The 20,124-nt window shown below is 38.7% G+C and overlaps 1 protein-coding gene across 2 annotated transcripts in view; it reads right to left on the bottom strand.

The window, feature by feature from the left end:
- Positions 1 to 19,238, bottom strand: part of DPY19L1 (dpy-19 like C-mannosyltransferase 1) — a 49,563-nt gene extending 30,325 nt beyond the window's left edge. The window contains exons 1-8 of one of the 2 annotated variants that reach the window (XM_071736063.1): positions 18,832 to 19,238; positions 17,794 to 17,859; positions 13,113 to 13,137; positions 11,761 to 11,848; positions 10,996 to 11,133; positions 5,957 to 6,077; positions 4,218 to 4,311; positions 186 to 243 (exon numbers count right to left, since the gene is read on the bottom strand). In XM_071736063.1, coding sequence (XP_071592164.1) covers positions 186 to 243; positions 4,218 to 4,311; positions 5,957 to 6,077; positions 10,996 to 11,133; positions 11,761 to 11,848; positions 13,113 to 13,137; positions 17,794 to 17,859; positions 18,832 to 19,132 — 891 coding nt within the window. In that variant the 5' untranslated portion in view covers positions 19,133 to 19,238. The remainder of the gene's footprint in view (positions 1 to 185; positions 244 to 4,217; positions 4,312 to 5,956; positions 6,078 to 10,995; positions 11,134 to 11,760; positions 11,849 to 13,112; positions 13,138 to 17,793; positions 17,860 to 18,831) is intronic. The other variant, XM_071736064.1, reaches the window with a different exon arrangement.
- Positions 19,239 to 20,124: the final 886 nt, after the last annotated feature.

Here is a 20,124-nt window from a genome sequence, read left to right as displayed (position 1 = left end):
TTTTTCTGAGTTTTGATTTTTGAAGACCAAAGGGGACTGCGCATAACCTGTTTTTCTTTCAATAGCGTCTTACTCCCTTTAAATTCATCCCCTAATAGACAAAAAAACCTCACTATCTTTAACAAAATGAGAATTAGCCTAATCTTAAAAAAATTAAAGGATGTAAGTAGGGGAGGGAGACATACCTCTCCATGGTTGAAAAAGAAACACATCACAGTAACAAGGCCTCCTAGTCGGCTCCCACTGTGAAGAGAACATGAAGAATAGGTACAATAGAATCTCATAATGGTCAATGCTGCTCAAAAAAGTCTGAAGTAGCACTTATGTACAGCTAAGTTTATTGAAAGGGGGTAGGAAATGTTTTGAAGCATCGAGGGAAAACAACCTACAGTGTACATACAATACATACTAGTTAGTCAGCTAGCATCTATTTCAGCACAGGCCCCTCTTCATTTAATCAGCTCACTTCTGCAGAATTTTAATGTAAATAACTTGGAAAACAGTTATTCCACTCCTTACAAAATGTGGTTTAGATCATTATGTCTGGTGCTGCATCTGCTGTACCCAAAGCTTGGTCTTGAAAAGTGCCAAAATTTTAAATTTTTCTTTTCAATACCAGGCGATATAAATGGAGTATTTCTTCCCAATGATGTTGAGCCAAAAACTTTAGAATTTTCATGCTCAATCAGCTAACAGGGAATCCGAGCCTGAATCTAAGAATATGTTGGAGTCATCAAACCACGCATACTCAAAAAAACTATTTAGGCATTAATTAATGACATAAGCAATGCAATATGACATTTAATCCCTACGTAAAATACAATGATGCAGAACTTTTTTTAAAACCCTTGACTTAAAAAATATGCATGTTTCTAAACCAATCAAATACAATAATTAGCACTAGGGATTCAACACTAAAACCACAGATATTACTTAGATTTACCCCATCTCAAAACAGCAATAGATAACACCTCTCTTTACTTGGCTAGATTCATGTCCTGTGATATAAAGCAAAGAACTTCTTCGTGCACAAAAATACACTACTAAGAGTAACAGAATATACTGGTTTTGCAACTCAACAAAATCTAAGCAGCCAGCTGTTATGATTCTTTAAAAAAAATCAAAACTAAATAAAATATAAAAACCTCGTATCCTCTCAGAACCTTCACACATCACCAATATACAAGTCAAATAGAATCAAGTGAGTTTTAGGTGCAATATCTGAAGCTTGCAGATAGCAACTGAGTGCTAAAACAATCTCAAGAGTTGCGAATTCTTGCACATAAAGCTCCACCTTTCATACCACAAATTCTAAAACCATCAGCAATGAAACTCAAAATTTCTAAAATACTGTGCTTAGTATTAAAAAATGTTTGACTGAGAAATAAAGTAGAAATTTGCAACACACCCAAAACCAGAAACACAATTTAAGGTCTATGACAAAGGTCAACATTGTGATAAAACTAAAATCTAGAATACAAGTTCTTGATTGTATAAGTGCTTTAGAGCTATCAGCTTCCGTAAGGGATGGTTATTTTACCACATGAGAAAAGATCAGTAAATCTACAGCACAAAATAGGGAAATGCACCCTGCCACTGTCCTTTCCAGAAAAGGAAGTGAACAGGGCCTATTTCACAGAAGTTATGTATGTTTAGTTAGTCTGGTTACCTTCTAACAGTGCAATGCTATCACATAGGAACAGTAGTTAAGCCTTTCTGTGCCAACATAAGAGAAAATGGGTAACTCTTTCTAATGAAACTCCCATATCATCCTAATATCTGTGATGCATATACCCTTCAGTTGTCACCTACTTCTCCCATGTTTAATGCAGAACAATATAAATGCAATAAATAATTACTAATTTTTAAAGAATTGCAGGTAAGCTTAACAGTTACACTTTGTCTGGTAGAGTCAGCTCTGGAACAATGGAATAACTAGGGAATAACTAGTCTTTAGATTCTCTGGGCACAGTAAGTTGAAGCTTAAGGAAAGTCATCTGGGGAAACGCTATAATTAATTGCTGATCAACTTGCAAGAAGTTAAATACTAAGAAAATACTGTCAGAAGGAAATATGGGAAATTTACTGGTAGTTCCCTTAAGATGCAGTATTTGACAATCAGATCAAGTATTCCGTGCCTTGACTACAAGAATAGACAGGTGGGGAAGTTTAAGGGATGGCAGAATCTTACAATTCCATGGAGTACTTATCATCCAAATCCATATTAAAAAAAGAAACAACCACTAAAAAAATGGCATGGGCTAACACCATATTGCTCCAGTTAACAGAGAATGCTCCAGAGTTTAAGAGAAATGTGCCTCATACAAGAAGATGCCTTTGCATAACCAGAGGCCATACACAGAGGGCTAGGGCAGGGACATACTGTATCTGGTAGCCTCTTAACCTTGTGGGGAAATTGATTAACTAAACAGCAAAAACTAGTCCTACCAAAGCAACTAAGTTTCTGTTACCTTAAGTCTTTGAACAAGCTTGTTACAGAATACAGCAAGCAAAGATGTGAAAACAAGTTAGCTTAAAAAGTAAGATGTTTACATCACTAATTGCAAAGAGACTAAAAGCAAAAAAAGCCTGAAGAAAAAGTATACATTCTATTAACATAAAGAGACAGATAAAACAAATAGGTAAGCTTGAGACTGTCACTAACAAGCTCAGGAGTGAAAAGTTAGATAAAGTATTAGAGGATGGTTTCCCACCATCAAATGAGTGAAAAAGCCTTTAAAAAGACACAGCAAAACTGAAGTTTGTCTTTCAGCTTTATGAAGACAACTTACACTAATTTTCAAGTAGAATTGGATTGCTCCAGATTAATTTATTTTTCACATGTTATGGAAAAGTCTAAATATTCTGACTTGCTTTGTCTAAATGACATCTGCATGACATATGTCATTGCAACATCTGTAATGGATAAGCAGTCATCTAGATCTGGTATCCAACCATTTTTCAGAATGAATGAATAAATAAATAAATACCAAAATCCCACCTACAGGGAACTTTGCAGTCTCTTGCTATTTTTCATAACCCCAGATAACTAGTGACTTACACCCTGGAAGAACTGCATTTATATTCTAGTCATTTTGACTACCTACACTGCTGATGATTTATAGAAAAGCTGAATTAGTATCCATACTTGATAGTAATTTACATTCAACACAGTCTAAGGAAAGTACTGAGAAATTAAGATCTTACAGACTTTTCAATAACACTAGTATATAAAATGCAGGTTTCCATACACTGCCCTTAAGAGGAAAATAACAAGTTAATGATACAAATATTCCAATTTTATCTACTTCCTCAAAACACGATACATTAATTTCCTGTGTTAAGGAATACAAATATATACATTTTAACCCCAAGCATCTAAGAGGTGCACTATGCAACTTCCTCTTTTCACTGTCAGCTCTGCCCTGAAGTATTCCTTATTTGAAATACCAGCACATGCTTCAGAGAGAGCAGGAAAAGAAAACACAAAGCAGTGCATCCAGGGAATGAGGGGGGAAAAACAATCTCATCTCTCAGAGGAAAATGTAGCAGCCTTTTGCTTTTTTTGTAAATCAGACAAATGAAAACAGAGATGAACAGAAACATATTTCACTTCTGCTTTTTTCTGAATGTGTTCTATTTTTTTGTCAAAGTGTATTACAGTTCCCAAATTGTAAGGACAGATACTGCAAACAGAAATTCAGAGAAAAGGGGAAGTGTATACATACCTCCAAAAGAATGTGTTATCTTCAAAATATTTTGCCTACTCAGCTAAGTTAAAATTGAAATACATGCAGTATAACTTGAAGCAAAGCAGTGGAAGAACTCCAGTCTTGGTTAAAAATATACTGTCATTCAGACTTTGTCTAAATATGAGTTACATTGATAATTTTAAGAGCAGAAACCTGTCAAAAGCTGTTTAAAGCCTGGACAGCATTTAGTTTTAACCACAAGCTGGTGGCATCAATAATACCTCTTCAGTAAAACTTTCCACAGCTTTTTTCATCATAATTCATTTTAAGGATCATAATTTATTTTAAGCAAAAAGCTTCTATGTTTCAGTGATTTTCTTAGTGACAATGTATATGCACTAAATAGCACTTCTACTGTACAAACAAGCAATATCCCATAAATATATTTTAGCATTCACTTTTTCAAATTTCATATAAAAACTGACAGCTAGTACCAAGTAAATAGCTCAGTCTCAACTGTCTTACCTGAGATATGTACCATATATGAAGAACAGTGACATCATTAATCCATTCAAAAGAAAAATCACTGCAACATAAAAGGAAGCGGGGTCTCCCAACCCTAACAAACAGTTAAGACATGTTGTCAAATATAAAAGAAAGATAATTTTGCTTATAAAGCACCATACAAGCAGCATCATTCAACACACAGCATACTAGAGTAATATATCTACAGAAAGACAAAAAAGTTCATTTTACCATATTACTGTGGAGATTTAATCAGAAAACTATACTTTAAAAAAAGAGGCAAACCCAACACTGGGACAGTCAGCATTATAACAAGCCAAGAGGGAAGCATTAACTGAAAAAACTGCTATGTATAGAAGGCATAAGTACCACTAAGAACTGCTCTACAGACTAACTTTTGACTTCACAGAGGTTATTAGAATAGAGTTGTACTCCATATGCGCATACTTTTCATCCCTTGCAGTAGTATATTCACCTTTCACATATCACACACAATGGTCTTTGCTTTCTTTAGTTCCTCAGAAGCCAAGTGACTTTCCAATAACGTAAATCTTCAAATTTGTTCATTCACAAGTACTTCTTTATTCAAACTTCCATTCAAACTGTATTCTGTATTCAAACATATTCAAACTTCTATTCTCTTTCCCATTATTTCTTTAAACCCTCCTGTTTCTAATAATTTCAGCAATACAGCATAAAAAGCTTCATTCATTACAGAGAAGGTAGCAAAATTTTCCAATTTCATATGTGGAAGAGACTAATCACCATTGCTGAAAACACAGGAAGACAGTGCTCGGAAGAAAGATGACGATACGCTCACCAAACATGGCAGCCTCAATAATTTGTGGTTTTGTTGGTTTGTTTTCACAGAAAAACAGGAATAATAATAAGTTTTATGCTTATTTACTGTTTATTGTTCTGACAAAATTAGAGAACACAAATCATTCAGGCTCTAAAGAAGGCTCTTACAGTCTTTGTGCTATGGAAAAATACTAACCTGAAACCACATCACAAGCTAACATGTATCATGCAGCTTTAACTGACTGTAGAACATCTCAAAAGCATGTCTCATCAAGGTGCTTCTATCACATAATAGTTATGTGACTAGGCAATACTTTATATGTGGGGAAAAAAAGCAAGCAACAGCATCCAAACTACTACAGGAGGTCACAAGAGGAAGAGAATTCTCCCTAGCAGAATCACTACAGAAGACCTCTCCAAAAGGGAACCGAACCTTGTGCTTACCTTTTCTCCCTTTCTCCCCACTCCTCAAGTTGTAGTTAGAGGAAGAAATACTAAGGGAAAGTTTTTGAAATTAAGAAACTTGGAATGTATTGAGGATTCTATCTAGCTACAAAACATACAATTCAATACTTGAGTGTATTGAGTCCAGTTCAGTGATAATACTTGGGTGGACTTGGGTCCAGTTACATTCAGCACATTGTATTCTTGGTAACAGTCCAACATTATGAAGGTTCAGACTCCAAGTATGAAGTTTTGCAGTGCAAGAATTCAACCAAGGTAATAGGAGCTACCAAATAAACAGAGCCTCACCCCTAGTGTTCTTATAGTATCTTCTTTTCATGCTTCTCACTTACACTGTGAACCTGCCAAAAGCACAGGCTTAGCCAAATGAAAGCATGGCAGTGATAAAGACACAGGAATATTTATTACTTCTGAAATACTTAAAGCCACAATTACATGCTTCCAGGAAGAAACTGTAATAAAACTCAACTCACCCTCACAGCTTTCAACAGGACTAAGTCCTTTTCCTCTGTTTACAGTCCAACATGTCTTTGTTGGTACACCAAGGAAATCCATAGTGGCAGTATACATGCGGTACCAGCTGGCAAGGACCACCTGTGTGCAAAAACAGGATTTTCAGTTTCTGAAACGGAACTTCAAGATAAGCTCAATGTCCAAGGTAACCTCTCATGACAACTGACCCTCTTCCAGGATTTAAGTTCAGAATTTATCTCAACTACTTAGCATTTTTTACTATTATTTCCTAAAGGCATGCGACATCGACCAAGTGTACATTAATAGGCTAATTAAATTAGGTACATTAATAGGTACAAAATTATGACTACTATAGAACAGAAATAATTTCATGCATCAAACTGCAATATTTTAAAAAGATTATACATTTCAACATTGTCTGGAACGTTCCCCAATTAAACCGATTTTGTTTATCAAATATTAAAATACCAGATGACAGAGGATATTTAGCCGAATTAAACCCATTGAAACCAATTTTTCCACTTTTTTTTTTTTTCCTGGTTCATATAAGTGGACCAAATCTTTAGGGGTTTTACCAAGATAGGCTTTTGCTAGGTTTAATTTAAGCATGCATTAGAAAGAGCTTCCAGATGCAGTGTAAGACAGCATTTTCCTTCCCCATGCAAATCATAATGCTCTTGTAACAACACGTTCTTATAACAACAACCAAATTAAATCTCCACTCATGACACAGAAAACATCAGTATTTTACACACAGTACAATGACAACTCATCTCACAGCTCAGTCACTAGTTAACATTATGATGCTATTCCATCAGGATATAACTGGCTTTATAGACTTCATAAATGAGTGATGTGGCCATTCCAGGTGAGCTGCTTTGAAAGTTATAACCTGAAGGTTCCCAGCCTGAAAATACACTTCACCACTGCAGCATTAGCTGTCCCTGCCCTGTGTTAAACAGAACATGTGCGAGAAGGATGATTCTCTTTTGTTTAATAACTTTTTATGTCACTTCTATTTTCAAGAAGGAAACACAGGGAATGACACTGTGATCTCTGGGATCTTTTCCTGGAAGTTTTTGAAAGAACAGGAAGGTGCAACTAAGGTCAAAACATGGGGTTTGAAATGGTCAGCATGGATTTACAAAGGGGAAATCACACCTGCCCACTTTCATAACCCAAGATGACTGCCTTGGTGGGTGAGGGGACAGCTGTGGATGTTTTTTCTTTCATATGGTACCAATTCTGGTTTTTATTAAAACTAGATGATGGCACAAGAGAACATGCTCAGCAAGTTTGCACTTGATACACAGTCCGGAGTGGCTGAGGGTTGTGCTGCCATTTGGAGGGACTCTCAACAGGCTGGAGAAACGGGCCAACAGGAATTTCACAAAAAGGGAAACGAAAGGTCTCACTCCAAGGAGGAACAACATCACGCACCAGAACAGAGTGGAGCTGACCAGCTAGAAATCAGGTTTGCAGAAAACGACTGAAAGGTCATGGACAAGTTGTACTTGAGCCAGCAGTAAGCCCTTCTGTCACCTTCTCACCAAGAAAGCCACAATAACCTCAGCTGTACCTCACCAGGACAAGTAAGGAGATCCTACCCCTCCAACTCAGCGTTGCTAAGACCATACCTCCAGTTCTGAGTGCTGTTTGGGGCTACCCAAGAAAAAAAAACCAAAGTAAATATGACTGACTGATTTTGGTCAACAAGAGATGATGAGCACAAGTTGAAATATAGGAAGTTCCACTCATACATAGGAAAAAACTTTTTTGCTTTGAGGGTGGATAAGCACTGCAACGGCTTGCAATAGGTGGAGAGACTCAAAATGAAACTCAAAATGCATCGAGCAGTGTTGAGAATAGATGATCTTCAGATATCCCCCCCAACTTCGACAGTTCTACAATTCCACAATTCATTTATTTTTAATACTAGGGCTATAATCATCCAAGTCACCTCATCTTTGGCCTTTACACTCTCACAATATAAATCTTACATATTTAAAATACAACTACATCTTCTTAAACCAAGAGTCCCTGCCTCCATATTCTGTCCTACAACATACACTTCTGAATTCCTGGGGGCCTTCTGACTGAGCATGTGTGCATATATGAACCAGACACTTGCCCCACCTCCTGAGAGGCAAAAGCAGGAACGAGGAATCAAATGAAAATCTTTCCTATTTTCACTTGAATGTGGTTTGCAAACTGCCAACAGAACTCAGATGGAAGGTCAGAGACATGTATCTAGCACAGTTGCATCACCAGTGCTGAAGCTGAGGTCACTCTTCAGCACACAAAACAATCTTGCTGAAACAGTGTTGCAGCAAAAAAATTTATTGATTTATTAACTTAACCTTTTTATGTCACAAGTGCTTGTGTCTGCTGCAGAGGTTACTACACATTAAAACTCCATAAAAAGGTCAGGTAACTCCATACACAACACCTACGTTTTTTTTCTTTTGACAAAAGCTACTTTACATGAAATAGTTACCATGGGCATAAAAATGGAAGCAAATCAGTAGCAGTAAATTGCTAGGTCATTTAGAGCACAAAGGCATTTTTGGAATTTCTACCATACCATGTCAGATGAGGCAGTAAATGCATAACTTGGAAAACAAAAGACTGGCTCTCAGACCCAAGAGAACTACATGGGCAGAGCCAGTCCTGTGCAACAAAATAGCTTGTAGAATAGTAAATCCCTTTCCCTAGTTGTCTTTGAGTAAAGCACTTTAATGCCAACTACGGAAACACACATCATTCCAAGTTTCCATCTCTGCAGCACACAGAAATATCAACAGCTCTGTAATGATGAAACAGCCAGAGATTAACCTCAACATGTTAACATGTTATCTCTCTGCCACAGAAATTAACACATTATTTCTCTACCATTTTGCATGAGGGATCACAGATGAGAGTAACAGCAAAACTACTGGAACAACCTGACTATGCATCAAATGCCTAGAAAAACAAGACTTGATTGAGATTACAGACTTCTAGTACAATTAGAAGACTGACTTGTTGCTTTTGACAGATTTTTTTATATATTTATAATTTCCACAGGTGACATAGTGATTGCTGTGCACTCACTTTACTATTTTCTTTTTTCCTTTATCTAAAGTTTTCATGGCTCGTATTAGCTGTACATGCAAGTGAATTGTTCTACTTCTCTCTGTGGGTTTAACAACCTGTTTAGTAACCAGATTTCAAGGCTATTTTTGACAGAATAATTTTGAACCCAGTAAAAAATATTTTTGTTGCAATTCAGCCTTAATGAGGCTATTGGACTCAAGGAGCTTGAAAGATCCTTAAATATCAAACAGGAAATGAAACACTTTCAGAAAACATGACTGGATACTGAGTAACAGAAGGAAATATTTAACTGCCAGCAAATAAATACACAAGTATCTTCCAGCCACCTAGCCCCATTTTGATCAAATGTAAAATTAGAAAATTCAAAGAACATACTTCAAGTTGTACCTATTGATAATTTTATAGGTGTAGTTATGTTGCAATAAGAATATTCAAGGAATCTACTTTAAAAAGAAACAACAAGCAACGATTTACAGGAAGGCTAGACATCAAGCAGTAAATGACTGAAAGGAGCAGAAGAGACTATTTTTCTACTTTGTATGCCCACACAGGCACAGAAAAGTTAAATTTGTACCTTACCACTGAGTTCTATGAGCCAGTAAGATCCTAGAAAACCCTGAATGAATAAACGAGCCTACACATTTTGCACAGTAATCTACCTAAAGTTCTTGGAGAATGTCAGCCACCATACCCCATTGCTCTTGTTTGGATTTCATCATTCAATTTACTTAGTCATCTTTCATGGCAATACTGATGATTCCCTAAGAGCAACTTTATTTGAACAGTTACCTTCGATTTTCGCATGTCAGGCTATAGGTAATCAATAAATATTTCTCAGCTAAAGAAAGTTATTTTATAGTATAATAGTAGTATTATTATATATAGTAGTAGAAGTGTGATCCCTTTGAGTTAAAAAAAAAAAAATACAAAAAAACCCCAAAAAACAAATCCAAAGCTCAAAAAAACCACCCTACCCAGACAAAAAAAAAAACCAAAACCAAACCAGGGGAAGGGTAATAAAAAGCACTCATTTATAGCACTCATTTAGACTTCCAAAGCAAGAAATTAAGAAGCAAATGTAATCACTATGTGCCAATTATATAAATACATGCATTCCAAGAAATCTTACACATATACACATATATATATATATATAATCTTACACTCCTGAAAAAACAGGAGGAGTATAAATGCTAGTACCAAGAATTACAGCCTTTGGTTCACCAAAGAAAAGCTGTTGCTTACACATAGTTACAGAAATATACATTAACTAAAGGAGTTTTCCCTTGCCAAATGGTTGAAACACACACAGGTAAAACCACAGGAGAAAAACATTTCTGTTAAGATATTTCCTTTTTAGTGACAGAAAGGCAAAGTAGGAATGTAATCTAACCAGCCAATTCTAGCAGCAAGTACGTAGAAAACAGCAGCAGTCAAGTCATCTACAAGTTTCTTCTGCAACATGTAAGTAAACTATTAGCATTGATGGATTTTAGGGCCCTAGTGAACTGTAATGATTTGTCAATTCACTGTCCAAATGCAAGCCAAAATAAACGTCTGTAGTGATACAGGTACCAAGAGGTGTCACATAATACCTTCACAGGTCACATTTCCTTAAGTACACAATGACAGCAACTCACTTGCTGTCAGCTGAACAAACAACAGAAGACAAGGAGCAGAGAACTGGATTGCAACTTTAGGGCATGAAACACTAAGATCTATCTACATTTAATCAAACATTTTTGAAGTCTGAGAATTGACCACAACTTATGAAACAACTTTCTTATGTTAAATCTAGAACTAAAATACAGTATTCAAGCAACACTGCATTGTCACTGTATCGTTAGAACACACTTTCCAAAAGTAACATTTCTTACCTATTCAGCAGTCAAATCTGAAGAAAACATTTATCAGAAGGTATTATTTTTAAAATACAGCTCACCTCAGGGTAAAGATTGAACCTTTGTAAGGTGTTAATCACTAAAGGATATTCAGTTAGTCTGTCATTCATAATTGCCCATACTCCATTCCAAAACGTTGGTGCTTCAATAATGATCTTGAAGTAGGAATAATAAAGACCCTACAAGAGAACAGAAAGGTTATTTACAATTAGAAAGTCATTTCTGCTTCATGAACTGCCATATACAGGCTTCATTTTTACATCAAATTTTGTAATATAACGAATAATACAAAATTATTCAAAATTACTAACTAAATCTATTCAAATCTCTTTCTATTACAGCCACCGAAAGAAGCAGATAGGTTCCCTTCCACTTTGTTTCACATCACACCAGGAAATTTCTCATTTGGGCTGCTAATTATGCACTGGTGCAGCATTTCACCATTCTAAAATTAAAAATTCAAAAGATGTACACATATGCAAACAATTATGAACTAAAAAATATTTTTTTAAAAGATGCAGAACGATTGAAAGTATGCTACAAGGCACTCGTAGTTTGGTGTTTTACATCCTCTAGAATCTTATTTTTAAGTTATATTTTAAGTGAGCTGTGAGGAGATATATATATATAATGATCAGCTGCAAGACACAAAAAAGGTGTATGTAAAAGTGTAATGCATGTTAGCTGCAAGACATCAATAAATTTGCTGATCCAGAAGGTATTAAGAAATCTTGGAACACACCCGATCACAAGGTTACTGACAGAAGTTTTCCAATCACTGATATTTTAATGAAACACAATCTCACCATTTCCGTGCGAAAAGCCATTTCTCTTTCTAGGGTTGAGAGGTGAGAAAAGTGACGGTCATTTTCAAAAAGAGTTGTTATGTGACACCTGTTAAAAATAATAATAACAATTGAAGTGAATAAAGAGTTTTAGAACCTGGACCAAGTCATATATATACCAAAAAACAAAATGGCAAAACATTCAGTGAAGACCAAAAGTTTACTTACAAACAGCTAATTTTATTTACTCTTACAAATATGCTCCTCTTTTCAGACAATTTTAAATGGAAAAATATAAATACAGAGTATTTAGTAAATTCAGTTACAGAAATAGTTGTAATATTTTAATGCATTTTAAGTGAAGACACTTAAGGATCATATGTTTAATGCTCTTATAACTATGAAGTCTAATATTAGAAAAGAAAATGCAACTATCAGACAAATTAAAAGAATCACAGATTAAAAACTGGTAAAAGTAACAGTGCACAAACAAGTAGTGTAAAATGCTTTTTCGCTCAAAAATCTTCCCCGACTCGTATTTTAATCCAGTTATCTGCCATTACAGGTATATGCACTTACAATAAGCACAGTTAAATAACGGTGCAACCATTGGGGGAGGGAGCCAGGAAAATAATTTTGAAGGAAAAAGTTGCATTTCTAAAAGGAGCTTCATCTCCAGAAAGGATGGAAAATGAAAGAAACCTAGCAGTGCACGCTACTTTCCTTTTCAATAGGAATTTGCAAGGAAAAAAATGTTAAAAATGAGTTATCCTTTTTGAGCTAGAAAAACTGTCAGAATCTGTAACTTTTTTATCTTTGCAAAAAGCAGATGGTGAACTTAACTATAGCGATTCTACCTGAAGTCTACACTACAAAAAAGAAGGGTGAGGATTAGGATGTAACCTGAAACACAAGGATTATCTTGACAAAAAGTAATTGAGAGGTCATTCTTCTGTACACAAAGAAAGCATTGGCCAGACTTCTCTGGAGAGGTGAGAGAAAGCATGATGCATAACTAAGAAATTAAAGGGAATCTAAATAAGCACAATGTAGGAGAAAGTTTTTACCTGAAAGGATTTACCTGAACTTTCGAAACCCAGAGGATAAAATGGGCTGTTAGTGGAAATGCACAGCTAAGCAACAATTTTCCTCGTGGAAAGCAGGCTATCCACTGAACAGGCTTTAAGAAAACTTTCATATCAACTTCACAAGAACATAATTATTCACATTAAAGACAACAATTTGATTTTGACAGGACAGACAGACCTAAATATAAATTATCCCAGTAGCTTGTCCAAATCTAAGTCAAAATTACATCTTTTTTTTTTTTTTTTAAGTATCATATTACTCTCAAGCAATAAATTTAACCTTACCAATGCAGGACTCCTGCAAGAGCGGCTGTAAAGGAAACAAAAGGTGTCAAGTTACTCATTTAAATCACTGAACATGAAATTATGTTGCTTAAAGTAATTACAGTACTACTTCAGAGATGCATAAAAGGTACTCAGGAACAGAATAGGGATATCTGAATTAACTTGTATAGACAGTTCTTTGAAAATCTAAAGGTATGCTGATCATGCATTCAGCAACAGGCCCTGTTGCCACCTGCATTACTCAAGATGGTCCATCAGGATCAAATGCATCCATTTCAGTTAATAGTAACAAAACTGAACTGTAAGCATTTTTTGGACTTGATGATCTTGAAGGTCTTTTCCAACCTTGCTGATTATAAGATTTTATGATTTTAATTATTTTTAAGATTTCCAGAGACCTGCTGTGACTGCTCACTCAACTCCTGCTCAGATTCTGGCTAACACACAGCTCATGCTAAGGCCTGATGTATGCCAAGAGCAGTGCTGTTAGGTCAAAGCAAGGGCCAGAAACTTGGTGGCCAGAAAGGTTTAGAGATCATTATGCAGCCATTATCATCTGCAGCTTGCTTCCTCCTGCAGCCATAATTGTCATATATGGATTATCTGGCAGTTTCTTCAGACTCTGCTAACTCATGGAACTGATGTAGTCCAGACTTCCAAGCTAGAAGGTATAAATACACCCATCTTACCCAAAAAGTTTTTGAAGCAGATCCAGCAGCAGCTGGACTGCTGAGACTTTTGTACTTTTCAGTGTGATACAGTGGACACCTACACCATGATGGAAAAGAAAGGATGAACACTCTCACCAGCAGCTAGGTAGATATTTGGCTCATAGGTGCACAATTTAGGTGTTACAAGACATGAGTTATAAATTAGAGAACTTGTAAGTGAGAAACCTCATGCTTTAAGTGATGGATTAATGAATTCCCATGTTAAAGTGGTCTGTACCAACTGGGCTGAGCCTTTGTTTGTCATGTTTGTTAGGTTTGTTTTCTAATGAGCTCTTCCAATAAACTTTAATTTACAGAGTAAATTTTGGAGGGCCAAACTGAACATGACAACAAACAAAAATCTAATTACAAATATAATTGCTAAAAATGTACACTCTGCATGTAATAACATTCCAGTGGTCTCCATTCAGAGATTACATGTATTGTTGTCATGTAGGTACAGAAAAAGGGAGGCAGTCTGAGGGCACAAAAGGAAAAGACAAATGATTATAAAGTGGTAAATAAAGAGTCTAGGTCTCCGATTTCTTGAGTGTGACAAGATCCAGAGAGCAGAAGCCACTCCATTTTGCTTGAGCAGCATTCACAACATATCCAGAGCTCACCATGGAAGCAAATCCACTGTGAGTGAGGGATAATGGGAAGCATTTAAAGTGACTGTGGTGCTCCTTCTAGACTAAAGGCTTTAGGCACACAGTGGATCACTGACATAGAAAGGTCAGGTAGACTGGTTGCCTTCAATCCAAAAAAATCTTTACAGTTAATGAAGAATCCCCCTTAATCACATGGGCTACAGGGAGCAGAGAGGAAGAGGTGAGGACAACCACCCTCCCTATTTCAAGGTGCTGAGCTCCACACACCTTTGCACAGGGGTGCTGACTGGCACATCAATACACACCTCCCACAGCCCACACCCTATTCACCCTCTGACTGCAGAGGCAAAACATGCATCAAATGCCTGCACACCAATGCATATCATAGCCAGACACTTAGTGAACCTGCATGTGCTCAGGCTGCAGGTTACATGCACACAGTGGTCAATTTCTGAAAAGCAGCAGGGAAAACATAAACACCTTTACAAACCCACTAAAGCTGGGTGGAAAGACCAAATGTACACTTCACTCCCTGGTATACATTCCCAAATCACATGTTCCTCCAATACACAGCCTAGAAGTGATGCTGCTCACAGTACCCGTTACCATTGTCACCACAGTTCATAATGCAACAAACTACTATTAAAATTGAGGTTCATAAATGTAAAGTTTTGTCTACAAAGATGTGTGAGGTAAAACTGAGTAAGACAGAAGAAAAAAATAATTACCTAAGAGGGAAAAAACAATTACTAAACCACCTGCTGCATGTACAATTTAACATGTATCTTGAGTTACATACTTCATGTACTAGTTGAGGTTGTACACTAGCACACCAGAACTTTCTTAAGAGTTTTCCAGCTCCCCCAACCACTGAAGTAGTTTTCTCAAAGCAAAGCCTGGAATTCAGTTAGCAAATGTATAAAAGTTTGCATTTAAAATTTCACATTTTAACAGAAAAAAGTATTGCTCAGTCTAGTTCACACTAAATGGATTTTAATGTCTTTGGAAAGCTTTGAGACCTACAGATTTTTTTAAAAGTAAAAATGTTTATGGTAGTTCTCACGGACAGCTGCTAGTTCCTTTTTCAGAAGAGCAGATATGGTCATGATATTTCAGGCAAGTACATTAGCTCTGTGAGCATCACAGCAAACCACGTTTCACACACACATGCATTTTGCAGTACTTGCATGGAAAGAAACAGAGCAGTCCATTCCTTTCTTAGTTATTTCATACTGAATCTTACACTTGCACAAGGCATTATTTCATTTCTCAGCAACATTTCTAAGATTCCCAACAGAGGCTGAAATACATTTACATATACACACACCCCAGTGACAAAACATTATCAATTACCTGTTAGGTAAGAATATACAGTAAAGTCAAAATAAATTCACAGTAGCTACTAGCACTGTTCAAGATCTCAAATTCATGTGGTTCTAAATAGCCAAATATGTAGTAGTTTGTTGCTTCAAATAAATTATCTATTAATATGGAAATTACGTTTCAGATTCAAACATAATACTTATTTCATAGAGAAAACAAATATATTAAGTCTGATTCTTTCCTTCAGTAAATGTTTTATTGAAAGCAAATGTATTAAGTGTAAATACATTCAGTTATTTTGGAGAATTTCACATACATTTTTTAAAATCTTCATAATATCACGCTTTTATAAGTATAAAATGAAGACCTTTTATAATCACACACCAATTCATGTAATTATTCACATTTAACAGACAATGTGCTTAATTCATAGACTTCCACCAGGAGTTTGAATCGACATTTTTTCAACAGACTGCATCCAGACTTACATTAAGCCAGTTTCTGATGGAAAACATGCACATCAGTGCTGTTAGATTACCATCCTTTGATCCCATTAATGTCCTTACTGGGGAGGGAACAAAGTAGAGGACAGGAAAAGAATACTAGAGTCCTAATGCTATGAAGACTTACACAGCTACTACGTACATCAATTTGCAGATGCCCTTTTCTGACCCAGCCTAAGAATCCCTAAAAGCAAAGCACATGATCAGATTTTTGCAGACCAGAGCTATTAAGTTAAATCTGAACTCATTCTTCAGATTTCCTATTTTTGCCCATGTTCCCTTCTAAGAAAAGCAATGTGAATGGCATATAAAAAGCATTCTAATTCTGGAAATTAAATAATGAAAGATAAAGCCATAATATACAGAACTCATTTATCAAGAGAACAACAAATGCTGAGATACAGTAATGCAGAGGGATGTGAAACATACTAGAAACTGATTTATATTTTGCAAGGCTCCCCAAAGTGACCAGTTAAGGAATACAGCAGAACTGAGAACATCATTGTTCTCATGGAATATGCAACCATTGACTACTTCTGCAACTTGGTCAAGATGTTTCACTATTTATGTACAATCTAGAATGGACATCTTCAAGAATAAGGCCTCAAATCAATGGTCATTAAAAAAAAACAACAATGTAACAGGACCAAACGTTATATAAGAATGTCCTTGAAAATCTGACGTCATTGTTGCACATAAATAAGAAATAATTCTTCAGAGGACAAAAATCCACAACCTATAACAAAACTAGCTCCAACTGTGGAAGCATCTGTTTTTAAAATATGAACCTTAAAGTTTAAGCAAAACAACAAGAATCCAAATGCCATTAAAACTAACCAAAACATAGATGTAGATTCATTGATACTGCAAATACTGTATGCTGCAACATACTTTGACATTAAGAGTTTACTCCTATTAAAAAAATAAATAGCTCTGTGATATATTTAATTGGTTATCTGGGTTTCACAGCCAAATTCAGACTCCAGAAATTATAAAGCTTTCTACCTAATCTGCTCTCAAATTTCAGTCAAAGGAAAGCATTTTTTAATTTTTGACCATGAATTTAACATTTGTATTTCATCTAAGTAACACATAGTCTAGGAAATGCTGATAAGCAAAGCAATTCTGGAACAGTTTATTCATCAATACGTTTGTAAGCTAAAGGCTTTCTCCCTGATACTACTTTGCAATGTAATTCAGCAAACTGAAAAAAATCCCTTTGGCAACAAGGAGTACTGGTGGTGTGACTAATAGTACCAGCATCTTTGAAATACCCTTACACTATTTCAATATAACACCTTTAAGAGCGTATCTAACTGCACATCTGACAAATAAATTATTATTTAACATTTGTCAGCTTTAGGAATGCACTTGCTATTTAATTTTGCAAGTTACCAGGTAGGAAGTTATTTACTGTTTTCAATCTAGGCTAAGATTTTTTTGTTATATTTCCTAATATATTTTGATATAGTTTACAATTACAGAAGAAGTTAAAAAGAACAGCATTTTCCCACAACATATTCCTTTCACTTACCCAGAAGAAAAGTGAGCCAGATCTTGCTATCAGTTTTTACAAGAGAGGCCTTTCTGTCATCAAATACTGTCAAAAGGAAGCAAGTATTTTAAGTGTCAATTAAGAACAGCCTCTGTAACTGGAAATCTGTTCAAACTCTGCAGCAATAGTTTTCTGTTAAAAATCTCGCGTTCAGAACTGCTGAAAAAAAATTAAATACAGCAAGTTACTAACCACACACTGAAGTGTTAAACGCCACAGATAGACTGTTCAAGAGACTACAATCAGGTTTTAAAATTCCTGGAATAACTTTTACAAAATAACTTATCAGAAGAGGATTCTTTCATAGACATGTTATTGAAAACTTTGCTCTCGCAGAAAAGACTTCGAAAGATAAGCAACCCTCCACCCTTTCCAGAAAGCATCATCAAGAAATAAGCTGGACATAGCAGCACTGTAAGCAGAGCTAGTCAAGGGGACTGGAGGGACTGTTTCAGGAAAAGTTAGTTACACAAACAGCACGTTTTCCCATTTCTCTCCCAAAGGATGCTGAAGCGGTAAAAACACCCTCTGCCTCCCTTCCCGCCCCCGATTCTCACCGCTACCCGTGTGGCCCTTTCCAGGTTTTTGGTTTATTTTTTAACCTTTTCCCGTTCTGACAGGCTGGAGGACGGGCACGGGGGTACCCTGGGCAGTGCCACACACAGTGCTCCCGTCTCCCTCCCGAGTGGAGAGGGGGCGAGGCCGCAGGGGTGCCCGCTTCCCGGCCACGGAGCTCAGCTCCTTCCCGCCCCCGGATCGCCCTCCCGAGGAAGGGCGTCCCGGCGCTCCCCTTCCCGAGAAGGCAGTAAAAAGCCACCGGGAGCTTTCGCGCCGTCCCCTGACCGTGCCGGGCAAGTCTACCAACACTCGGAACGGGGGAACAAGGCTGGAAAGACCGAGCCCCGTCCCGCCTCCCGCGGGCGGAAGGGCTGCCCCGCAGCCCAGCGCGGGCAGAAGGAGTGGGGCAGGATTTTGGGGAAGGGGGCGGCTCCCTCCCCACACCCCCCTCCCCCTCACCTCGCAGCCGGTCTCTGCAGACGCGCAGGAGCCTCAGGGGGCTGCGGCCCAGCACGACCCGCTCCCCCTCAGCCGCGGGCCCCTCCCTGTAGGGTCTCTGGGGGTCACTCCTGGCTCCCCGCCGGCCGCCGCCTCCCTTCCGCATGGCGCGGGCCCCGCCGGGGACTTGCCGGCCGGGAGAGCGCGACGGGCGCCCGCCACCGCCGCCGCTCCTGGGGCTGGCGCCTGGTGACTGGTGCTGCTGTTGCCCGGGTTTAAGCGGCGGCGAGTCTTTGTTCCTGCCTCGGGTCGGGACGACCATCTCCGCATAGTCCCCGCCGGGGGCCGGGACGCCGCGCCGGGGGGGCGAGGAGAGGACGGGAAGGGGGGGAGGGGGCGGTACTCAGCGCGGAGGTACCCCCACCCCCGGGCAGGGCCCGAAGGCCACGGGGCGGAGCCGAAGCCGGCGGGCTCGTAGTAACGGAGCGAAGGGGCGGCAGGTCACTACTCCGCCGGGCTGCGCCACTGCCGCCACTGCCGCCTGCTCCGCCCGGTTGGCCACGTGGGGGCGGGGGCGGCGCTGCCCGGCGGGGCGGGTAACGGCTCCCAGACCCCCCGCCTCCCGCTCCCTCACTCGCTCCGCCCCGCCGCTCACGCACGCACCGCCCCGGAGGCCCGCGGCGGCGGGGGACATCCCTACTTCTTTCGATCTGTCGTTTCTTTCCTTCTTTTCCTCCCTTTCCTTCCTTTCCTCCCGCGCCGCACGTGCTGCCTGCGCCGCCCGCGCAGCTCCCGCCGCAGGGGCCGCCGTCCCTACAGGAGAGGCGGGAGCGGGGCTCTCACTTCCCTCCCTTTGAGGGACGGACGCGGTTTTCCCGCCGGCCCCCGTCCTTCTGTTTCTCTCCGTTGTCTTTCCCTTTCCTAAGCCGCTTGGCTTTGTAAGCATCGTCTCTGTCAAACCAAGCCCACCCCAGAAAGGTAGTTCGGAGTGCTCCCACCTTTACATTCCCAAAATTTTTTACTGCCAGAAGGTGTTTCGTGACCACAGGACACGCCGGTTCCTCCCCTTGCATCTCCTGTTGGAGTTAGGTGGGGTTTGCTTTACCCTGTGCCAGCGGGGCAGCAACACCCGAGTGGCCTCAGCCATAGGCAGGAGAGCTCAGCAGGGCTGCTGCAGCCCCAGGGCGGGCAGCCAGGCAAGGCCCCGAGCACTCTGCAGCTCCAGTCGAAATAATTTCTCCGGGTTCAGAGGCAGAAAGGTTCTGCTAAACAGAGGTCCTGTGTAACATTCGCTCCTGAGACCTGAAATGTTTC

Source organism: Heliangelus exortis, chromosome 2 (assembly GCF_036169615.1).
Source record: "Heliangelus exortis chromosome 2, bHelExo1.hap1, whole genome shotgun sequence".
NCBI classification, from domain to species: Eukaryota; Metazoa; Chordata; class Aves; order Apodiformes; family Trochilidae; genus Heliangelus; species Heliangelus exortis.
The sequence above is the reverse complement of the archived record's forward strand: the minus strand, read 5'-3'. Positions and strand labels throughout refer to the sequence as shown.